An 11,753-nucleotide genomic window follows, 5' to 3' on the forward strand; every position below is an offset into this window, starting at 1 on the left:
TGTGGATTAACTACTGTTGGGTAGGCAAACATATTCCCAGAATTTAGAGACAATCGAAAAACATGACTTTTTGAGTTGGGGCAGTTGAGGAATAATGCCCCACATGTGAATCAAATACATTGTTTTTATAATTGAAACATCAAATATTTTATGTCTTTATTTCTTCTCCCGAGTTTAACTCGTACATTTAAAGTATTGTAGAGATCATAAGAACCTTTCATTGGCACCCGAATGTGGGACTCGGAGAGTAGAAAAAGAAATAAAGACAATTTCCAATGCGAAAAATATGAGTGCTAAAGAAGCTTTAGAAAGGTTGTTAGGTAAAAAAAAGAATTTATAAAAATATATATACAACCTCCGGCTAATCGGAAAAATGAGAAAAGTGACATGCTAGCCCTAGATAAATTTCTTCTAGAAGAAAGAAAAAAGAGATATGGAAGTGATTTTGGTGAAAAAAGAAACTAAATTATTTTTCGAAGTAAAAAATAAAAAGTCTTTTTAAAATGGGGAGACCCAGAACGAGAAAATTTCTCAGCGAGAACACAGAAGAGGAGCATCAAGATTCACAAGACGAACAAACTACACGAGAGATTACTCTACAAGAAATTGCTCAGTTAATAAATAACTTAGAGCTGATAATCAACACAAAAATTCAAACAGAGATACAAGCTTTGAATGAGAGAGAGCCTTAAAGAGAGGCCCAAAATAACGAGAGATTTAATCACGTACAAAGTGAAATAAATAGACTACGACAAGAAAGAGAGGAAAGCCCAGTGGACATCTCAACAGCAGCAATATCGCAACTTACAAACAGAAAAAGAAATGCCGAGGTACAAGAAGAAACTAGAAGATCGAAAATCAAATATATACTACCAGAATTTAAAGGAGATAAAAATCCTATAAATTACATGAATCAATTTGAACAATACTGAGAAGCAGTAAGGCCCACGGAAAAGGAAACCCACTATCTAATTGAGCGATCATTATCAGACACTGCCACAAACTGGTGGAAAATTATCAAATCTGAGGTAAGAACATTATATGATTACAAAAATATATTTTAAAAAAGATATTGGGGTGAACAAGTACAGCGCGAAGTGAGAAAAAAGCTGGAATTTGGGAACTTAACTTTAAGTAAAGATATCTCTAGGACTGACTACGCAATCAACACATACGCAGAAGCTCGAAAATTGAAACTTTTTCAAACCTTCGACAAGATAGGACAAGTAAATACCGGCAAGGAGGAGTCGAAGGACTTTAGACAAAGATGACAAGATGAAAAAGGGAGAAGATCTCGATGTTTTTACATCAACTTACCTATTTTTGAAACACCTACACGAACAATGATTGATACTGGAGCCGAAATAAGCTGAACAAATGAAGATCTCATGCACCAAAATTTAGAAAAAATTAAACTGATACCTGTTAAAAACATTGCCGTAAGAGGTCCAGTAGGAGATCAAATCGTACACATTAAAAATAAAGTTAAAATTACTGTTCCTTTTACTTTCGAAAATAAAACACTGGAATTTCTTATTGTACCTGGCTTGTCAAAAGAATGCATTATCGGTATAAATGCACTCGAGACTTTAGGCAGTATCATTTATTTTAAAACTCTGACCATCTCTTTCGTTGGAGTACAAGGTATCCCAACGCTAAATTTAAAAGCGGAAGGAAAGCTAGACACTAGGTAGAAAAAGGGACAAAGAGCACAGAGGTAGGTGCTACGGGCCCCGCAGTAAATACGGAAAGAAGATATCGACTCTATGGGAAAGAAAGAGACAAGAAAAAAGAAAATTCTCGAAAGAGAAAGATTTTGGCCGGTAACGCCAGAGAAAAAAAATAGAGGACACGAAGCAAACCTCTACCAAAATAAAACTGGTAAAATCTCGAAATATGCGACCTAGAGACCCAGCAAGGGGAAAAAATGAATTTGAGGGGTCATTGCCATAGTAAGGGAAATAAGTAAAATCTTGGATAGGTCAGTATTCTGTAAACATTCAAACAGTGAACAAACGCCACGGAAAGAGCAACTCAAGTCAAAGAGCTAGAAACTACTTGACACGTCTGTATTCAGACTCCAATAGAAGGGATGAGCATCTGCCAAGTAATCTTAGAAGAAAAAGTTTTCGGAGTGAAATGGGTAAAAATCCCCACAATTGAAGAGCTTAAGAGGAAACGGAGGGAAATGCGGGCACGACCTAGAATCTCAATGGTGCAAACGGAGCACGAAGTTAAGGACGTTAGAAAGAGAAGTACGAACACCGACGAAGCTGTCTTTTTCTCGATGGACATCCAGGAGCTACGAGAAACTAGCCAAAACGAGGAAGAGATACCACCAACAGCATCACTTCAAATACATACAATTAACAACCTGCAATTCACATATCGAGGGAATCAGCCAGACTCATATGAAAGCAACCCCATTGTGAAGGTACGAGAACTGAAACCTGGGGATAGAATTGGAAGACCCCATTCTCAAGATCCATTGGGATTACTGAATCCAGATAAGGAGGACCAGTATCCCAAAAAGAGAAGAAAAATAGCACCCAAGATGAGACGCCAGGACAAGGTGTATGCAGACATTATAGAAGGAGTGACGAAAATACTGAAGAGGGTACACCGCAAAGAAAAACTCGAGGCCGCTCTCCTGAGACGAAGAAGGCAATCTACAGGTAATCTACTCCGGGAAGCATGGAAACAAGAGAGTGAGGAGCTGGCAAGTAGACATCTCACCTTCGTCAGTAAATACAACAACTTACAAGATTATTTCTATTGGAATTTCCCTTTTCTAAAGAAATGTAGGATTGTAGATTAGCAACTTTTAGATAGTATCTTACGCGTATACAATGTAAATAGAGGCTTTAGAATAGACAACTACCAAAATATCTAACTTTATCTTTAGGGCTTAGATTTTTCTTTGTACTTTTCAGTGTGATTTTTATACATTTATATTCTATGTGCTTTTCACCATATTATTCTAGCTGATTTTTTATACATTTATTATTTCTGCTTGTTGTATTCTATATTATTTTTCGTGTGCTTTTCTTTTCATGTTTTACACTCTTTTATTCTGTGTATATTTTCTAAATGTGTCATGATTTATATCTAAATTTTAACGAATGATCTACGCTAGATTTGAGTTGAAATTTTGAATTTTTATCCATCTTTATGTATGTAAGAATTAGAGAAGTTCTTTGTATTCAAAATTTAAACTCAAATGGGGGAATGTTGTAAGGTGAACAACCATTTACCTTATAGCATGTAACCCGACATACCCGGCCGTTTGAATTTTAAAACTCGAAGGTGCATGATTGCCGGTCGGAACACTTCGGCGGTTCTATTTATATCTCTATCTGCTTTGACATAAAATGAAAAGATTGGGATTTTTATATTTCCAGATTTCGATGCTGGCGATTCTAATGATTTGAATACTTCGCGCGCCTCTTTATATGTGTATATTTTGAGGTTACGTTATTTCAAGTTTTATCCGAATTGGAAAGAAATGGGCGATTTTGGAATTTATCTTGTTTGGATAAAAACTCAATTATTTGGTTGAAAAATTAATTATTTTGTTAAAAATGTAACTGTTTTGTAAAAAAGTCCTCTTTTCTATCAAAAGTTTAACTACTTTGTTAAAATTTTTTTATTTATTTTTTATTCGAAGGTTCATCTCTTTCGTTCATGTATTTTATTTCAAATTTCTGTTTTTTGTAGATCATTAATTTTCTTAGTTGAAAATTCATCTTATTGGTTGACAATTTAACAACTTTGTTGAAAATTAATTTTTCCTGTTAAAAATTACTTATCTTTATCTGAAAATGTAACTATTATAGGTTTGATTAAATATTAATCGTATAGATTGGTTAAGTTGAAAAATCGTTTCTTCTATAGAACATTTATCTTCCGGGTCGAATATTCACCTTTTTCCCTTAAAAATTTAACAATTTGGTTGAAAATTTGTTTTTTTTTTCTTGTTCAATTCAATTTTTTATCACAGTTTTTATCTGGAAATTGAACTATTCCATTTTTGTTTGAATTTTTATCCTGTACATTGTATTAGTTAAAACACCAATTATTTGATAGAAAATTAATTTATTTGTTTTCAATTATGTTTTTTTTAATTGAAAGAATTTTTAAATAAAATTTTTTTAATTGAATTTAAAGAATTAAAAATTTAAAAATAATTGATTTTACAAGACGATTCTGAATCCGTTTAAAATTAAAGAATTAATAGATATTAGCTTTTAAAATTATTTTCAATTATGACTTCAAATATTATTTCCGTCTAAAATTTTTTTATTTTTAACCCATTCAATTTGAAATTTTTTAATTAAAAAAAGAAAATATCGTTAATTATTAGCAATATTTGACCGTTCATTTGAAACAATCCATTATAAACAACTATTAAAAACTATACAAATTTGAACAGAATGATATTTGACAAGATTTAAAAAATTTAAAAAAAAGAATCAAGACGATTTTAAGGCAATTTGTTCATTTTGCAGTTTTTTTAATTTCAGGAAAAAATCTAATTGACAAGATATACCAATTTTCAAGCCAAAAGTTTACTTTTGAACTACATTAATTAATTTTCCATCAAATAATTGGTATATTAACTGTTTATGTTTATATTATATAGAAGGATTTTATTTATATTTAGTTTGCTAGAGGCGAGGGGCACTTCTTCTTATTTTTTTATTCTCAAATTTTGTTGTAGGTCCTTTTCGGTGGTTTTTTATGCCTTTCAGGCTTTTTCCACCGAGCCAATATATTTATTTATATATACGGCTCAAAATTGTTGTTTTTCTTTTATTACATAACCTTCCTTCCAATTTAGTAATTTAAGTTTTGAAAGTTTGTAGTTTGTCAATGGATCAATTGCAGCTTCTCTACTCTACTTGGATAATTTTTTAACAATGCATGTAAAAATGTATGTACTCACAACATTATCAAAACTTATTTTCCGCGAAATTGGTAAAAACATTTCGAAGTTTTATTTATTTTTTCCTAACAGGTGTAATTAAGATTTTTTAAATACACAGATAGATTTATAATACAAATATTTTTCTTTTTAGTTTAAACAATATCACCCACTAAAGAAAAACTTGGACAATTTTTTGATAATTCACGTTCTCATTTTATCAGTTATTAAAATTCAAATACTCACAACATTATCAAAATTTCGTTTGATTAAAAACTGAATTATTTGGTTGAAAAATTAATTCTTTTGTTGAAAATTTAACTATTTTGTAAAAAAGTCCTCTTTTCTATTAAAAGCTCAACTACTTTCTTAAAATTTATTTATTTTTGTATTTAAAGGTTCATCTCTTTCGTTGAAAATTTAACTATTCTTATGAAATATATTTCATATGTTGTTGAAAATACATGTTTGAAACTGACAATTAATCTATACCATTTTTGGTTAAAGAAATCATGTATTTTGTTAGAAATTCGTCTTTCTTTGTAGAAATTAAATTTTGTTATGGAAAATTTATACCTTTTGGTTAAAAGTTAAATTCTTCGGTTGAAATTTCAACTGTAAATATTTTTTGGTTGCAAAGTCGTTTTTTTGTAAATGCAAGTATAGTGTTAAAAATTAAAATCATAATTTTTGGGTGGAAAATTCGATTATTCACTTCAAGTTGAACTCCTTAGTAAAAAAATTATTTTTTTCTTATTAAGGATTTATAATTATAGTTGAAAATTCAACTATTTGCCAAATAGTTGAATTCAACTATTTGTCAAACTAATTTTTTTGTTACGAATTTTACTGTTTGGTAAAAAATGCATCTTTTGGGCGTTAAAAGTCAACAATTTGATAGTAAGTTAAACTATTTGGTCCAGAATTAAAATTTTGGTTAAAAAATCATATTTTTGGTTTAAAAATTCAGTTTTTTTTTGTACATAATACGCTCTTTGATTTAAAAATCAAATAATTGCGCTTAAAGTTCCTGTATTTTGTTGAAAATTGACCTTGTTTGGTAGAAATTTAATCTTTTTGGTTGAAAATTTGTCATTTTTGTTTAAAAATGCAATTGTTCGGTTGAAATTTCAACTGTACATCTTCTTAGGTTTAAAAGTCGATTATTTCACTAAGAGTTGAACTATTTTGTAAAAAAATACGCTTTTTTTAACAACGTTTTATAATTATGGTTGAAAATTGAACTATTTGGTTGTAAGTTTAACTCTTGATTGAAAACTTATATTTTTCGCTTAAAAAATTCAACTTTTTGAAGATAATTCGTCTTTTTGACTTTAAAATTAAATAATTTTGTTGAAAAGTGTTTTGTTTAAAATTGGTCTTTTTTTGTAGATCATTAATTTTCTTCGTCGAAAATTCATCTTATTGGTTGACAATTTAGCAACTTTGTTGAAAATCCATTTTTTCTGTTAAAAATTATTTTTCTTTACCTGAAAATGTAACGATTCTAGGATTGATTAAAAATTAATCGTTTTTATGTGGAAATTGAACTATTCCATTTTTGGTTGAAACTTTATCCTGTACATTGTATAAGTTAAAACACCAATTATTTGATAGAAAATTAATTAATTTGGTTAAAAAGTAAACGTTTGGGTTGAAAATTGATATATTTTGTTAATTCGATTTTTTTCTAGCATTACAAAAACTGCAAATTATAAAAATATCCTTAAAATCGTCCTGATGGTTTAAAAAATTTTTTTAAATCTTTTCAAATACTCACTTAAAATTAATTATTCAAAATAAAAAATCATTTTCAATTTTCTTACCAATGATAACATTTTTTTTATTCTTTTTAAATATTTTAAAATACTTAAAAAGCTTATTTTTTAAAAAAATCTGCAAAAATCTACTTCGTGTTTCAAACCATTTTAAATAATTTCAAGTTTTAAATTAATTTTTAATTTTTTTTTAAATTAAAATTGTAGCGTTCAAAGTTGAAATTTAGCTCATTACAATTTTAATATTTGAAGTCTTTCTATTTCGAAGCATTCTGTTCAAATTTGTATAGTTTTTAATAGTTGTTTATAATGGATTGTTTTAAATCAACGGTCAAATGTTACTAATAATTAACGATATTTTCTTTTTTTAATTAAAAATTTCGAATTGAATGGGTTTAAAATAAAAAATGTTTAGATAGAAATAATATTTGTAGTCATAATTGAAAATAATTTTAAAAGCTAATATCTATTAATTCTTTAATTTTGAACGGATTCAGAATCGTCTTGTAAAATCAATTATTTTTAAATTTTTAATTCTTTAAATTCAATTTAAAAAATTTTATTCAAAAATTCTTTCAATTAAAAAAAACCATCGAAAACAAATAAATTAATTTTCTATCAAATAATTGGTGTTTTAACTAATACAATGTACAAGATAAAATTTAAACCAAAAATGGAGTAGTTCAATTTCAATATAAAAACTGTGATAAAAAATTGAATTGAACAAGAAAAAGAAACAAATTTTCAACAAAATTGTTAAATTTTCAAGGAAAAAAGATGAATATTCGAGCAGAAGATTAATGTTCTGTAAAATAAACGATTTTTCAACTTAACCAATATATATGATTAATTTTTAATCAATCCTATAATAGTTACATTTTCAGATAAAGATAAGTAATTTTTAACAGGAAAAATGCATTTTCAACAAAGTTGTTAAATTGTCAACCAATAAGATGAATTTTCGACCAAAAAAATTAATGATCTACAAAAAAAAATTAAACAAAATACAAAATTATTAATTTTTCAACCAAATAATTGAGTTTTTATCCAAACGAGATAAATTCCAAAATCGCCAATTTCTTTAATTTCTTTCAAATGCGGATCAAGATATAAATAAGACTATTATGATATAACATAATTATAATATTATTATTAATATGTGTATATATTTATACATATATAATAGTATTAATATTTATATCATTTATATTTTATACTTGAAATAACGTAACCTCAAAATATAAGCATATAAAGAGGCGCGCGAAGTATTCAAATCATGAGAATCGCCAGCATCGAAATCTGGAAATATTAAAATCCCAATCTCTTGATTTTATTTTAAAGCACGTAGAGATATAAATAGAACGGCCGAAGTGTTCCTACCGGCAATCGTGCAGCTTCGAGTTTTCAAATTCAGAAGAGGAGAAATGGGTTGCGCGTGCAACCCAGTAATGTACATTGTCTCCTACTATATTCACACGGACGTAGCCCTGTCATAGTATTGTAGTGTACCTCGTTTCAAATCTGGGATCACTGATTGGGGGCTCGCTAGCGAGCGAGGGCGTTCCAGGTTCATACTGGGCGCGGGGCTAGAAATTTCATTCTTAGTGCCTGGCGTTAGTGGAATCTGTATTCTGGCTCCTTTGCATGGACTGATTGGATATACCATTCTGCTCTGATGTAATAAGTCAGAATAAAGGCGCTGTCTCTCACAGTGGCGTAGCTAGGGGGAGGCAAAGGGGGCCGCTGCCTCGGGCGCAAACGCTTGGGGCGGAAAAACTATCTTTAAATTGAATGCAGATTTGAGAACTATGGGCGGAAAATTATTTTTGGCCCCGGGCGGAAAATTTTTTAGCTGCGCCACTGGTCTCTTATTAAAGAGATTTTGGAGATTTATCCGCGACGACTCGCCGAAGGGTTGCTTAAAAAGCTAAGAAATTCCAAATTGCCTTTTCTTGAGTCTTTTTTGAGTCAAGTGTACTCACTGCCGACATACCATATAACCCAGATAACAATTCGTGCGCGTATGTTACGCGCACGTCGATGCACGCATAATATGCATGCCAAAATTCACCATGTTCGCCCACATTTTGTGATTGTAACTGAAGTGCGGGCACAAGGTGTGGCACAATGATTGCGTGTTTACAATCACCCTGTGACGAAATTTTGCGACGCGTACATGCGCGGAACATGAGTACCCAGTGGGGGCACAAAATGTTTAATTTACAAATTAACAAAATTTGTTATTCAATGTTTATAAAAGCTATAAATTGCCTTTTCAATAAGGGTGCCGTCCTGTAGATGTAGCGTAACAGAATCACAAAGCAAAATATTATAGATGTGAAAGAGATAAATAGATCTGCCCGTCTCTTTCACTCTCTCTTTACAACGTCATTTTCTGCGCACATGGGACTACGCGGAATTAGCCGGCTAGCCCAGTGCCTTTTGCAAAATTGCAACGCGTCGGCGTGTTCCGGTTCTAGTTTTGTGAGAATCACGAAGTACTACAAAGACAACGCACGCCATGTATTTCGACTGGCGCCAGTTCGCGACCGCCTGTCCTCTGAGTTTTATGCCTTCCCAGATTAGAGCTTCCCTTCAGTCAAAATATAAAATTAGAAATTGTCGTCTGCTATGGACAGTGTCGAGTGTGCTTATAGGTTAAGTTTGGTTATGTCACGTGTGAGTTGGTGTCACGAACGCAGTGATAATGCTTGTATAATTTATACAATTATATGAATAATGCCATTAAAACAAGAGGAGGAATATAAAAAAAATAGAACGCAAGTATAGATATTGAGGATTTCGCGTCTAATACCTCTCTCTTTCTGTGCCCTACTACCCGAATCACAGCCCTTACAAAAACAACGCGACATTATTGTATAACTTATTATATAGGTTTTTAGCACGGTCACTTTGCACAACAATTTTTTTCCACTAAACACAAACAGTTTGCAACTGCACAACGGCATTAATAGGTTATATTTATAACGGTTCAAAATTTACATCACATGTTCTCGTAGTTCCTAGAGTTTCCGCATGTAGCGCTATCACCTGGGAAGTCATGAAAATCTGAGGACAGTTGATCGCGATTGTTGGCTTTTTTCCATTATCCACGCTATAGGCGTGCTATTTTGTTAATAAATTCCGATGAATTTATTTAATTCAACCTTTTTATTTACCTCCTTTAGTATAAATAAATAATTTTAAGATAGTTAACCCACGCGCACCGAGTGTTTGCTTCATGAACGCACGCGCGTGCCTTGCATGGCGTGCGTCGTATGTGCGCCTCCATGGATGGCGCATCTGAGTGCTGATCAGAACGCACGTCAAAATATATTCTTCTTCAGAGTAGGACTGTCTTTAGGACAAATAGAAAATGTACATGTGAATCAAATAAATTGTTTTTATATTTCACATATCAAATATTTTATGTCTTTATTTCTTCTCCCGAGTTAAACTTCCACATTTAAAGTATTGTAGAATTCATAAGAACCTTTCAATATATTGGTGAATTCTTTCATAAATCTACGTTAAGTTTTTTAAATAATATACGCGATCTATTAAAACCAGTTTAAGTTTGCTGTTTAAGTTTCACTCAATTTCGAAAATTTCTCTCTCAATTTCGAAAAGCGATAAGTATAATTTGTCATTTAAATAACATTGTACCTCTCTGTTTAACTTACATGATAGAATGAGAGGAGTTTTGAAACTCTAATTTTAAATTCCCATACATCTCGTTGTTTATCTTGGCTACAGATGGGCAGTGACCTGAATTTACAAAATTTACCGTAAATCCAGTAAATCGTAATTTTCAAATAAAATTTAAATAGTTGAGTAATTATTTATTGATGAACTGTAAGTCGTTAACGAACATGACCTCGTTAACATATCATAGTCAAAGTCTTATTGTTTTAGCACGGACTGTGAAGGCACAATGTGAGCAGGCTTTTGTTTCCTAGAACTGTAAATGAATATATTTTTTGTTAAGAGCTACCTACAAATCGTAAGTAATAACTAATTATTATTGTGATCGTACATGTTACAGTTTTTTTATGTGTTTGCCATTTTCACAAAAATCATTAACTGCCGGATATGTTGTTCGTAGGTTATGTATCTTTTACACTTTTGATTTGAAAAATTTAGATCATCCGGTAATAAGCGTAGAATAGAGAAAAATTAATATTTTCAGATTTCAGCGCAAAAGTGAAGATTATTCTATTATTTTGAATGCGTGATTTTTCCATCTGTCTAAAATGCCACAATAAGAATAAGATACCTCCTAAACTTATTCACTTCTATTTCCACAGCGTCCGCCACACAGTTTTCTATTCTCCCAAAGAGAACGTGTTTCCAATATATTTAATTCCATCTAATTGTACCGGTAACGCACCTCGCAGAGATTTGTTATTCCTCAGAAGTGGTCATATTTTGATTTTATTTAATTCCTTTTAATAAGTTCGCAAAATATGTGTAATAAGTTGTTTTAATTCCTTCATGCGGAATGTAAATTCTGAAATTTTAATTCTCACCAATTCAATTCTGCCTTTCTAGAATTAAAATTATTTAAATTCACACATTTGCATATATATCTTTGTTGCATTTTTTAAGACTTTTAGATAAATTATTAAAATATAAATCAATATAAATTTGAATATTTTTCGAATTTATAAGTTATAAAAAGATTTAATAATGAAAAATAGGTTAAATAAACGCTTTCGTTAAATTTTACTCAGTCCATTGAAAGGAACAGGATTTTCACTTTTTGTGTTCCCGTTGGGGGATTTTTAGACGGAGGAAAAATCGCGTATTCATAGGAATACAAATTCTTAATTTTTTTTTAATTCAACGCTTGTTACCGGGCATTTACATACATTAAAAGTAATTGTTTATTATAAAATTAATTGAAACTATTGAAGCAGTTATTTCATTGTTAACAACAATAATAAGAATATGAAGATTGTCTCGTAAATATTACGTTTAAAATGTTTTCAAAACAGGAGAGAAAACAAAAAAGTATTGGCAAATAAGAAAAACGCAATTAGAACTTCGTC

General features: G+C 30.5%; 1 protein-coding gene across 1 annotated transcript in view; it reads left to right on the top strand.

The window, feature by feature from the left end:
* Positions 1–10,644, top strand: part of LOC117168925 (E3 ubiquitin-protein ligase CBL) — a 253,426-nt gene extending 242,782 nt beyond the window's left edge. The window contains exon 5 of the mRNA XM_033354895.1: positions 10,618–10,644. Coding sequence (XP_033210786.1) covers positions 10,618–10,629 — 12 coding nt within the window. The 3' untranslated portion in view covers positions 10,630–10,644. The remainder of the gene's footprint in view (positions 1–10,617) is intronic.
* The last annotated feature ends 1,109 nt before the right edge of the window (positions 10,645–11,753 follow it).

The sequence above is a fragment of the Belonocnema kinseyi genome, chromosome 3, assembly GCF_010883055.1.
Source record: "Belonocnema kinseyi isolate 2016_QV_RU_SX_M_011 chromosome 3, B_treatae_v1, whole genome shotgun sequence".
In the NCBI taxonomy this organism is placed as follows: Eukaryota; Metazoa; Arthropoda; class Insecta; order Hymenoptera; family Cynipidae; genus Belonocnema; species Belonocnema kinseyi.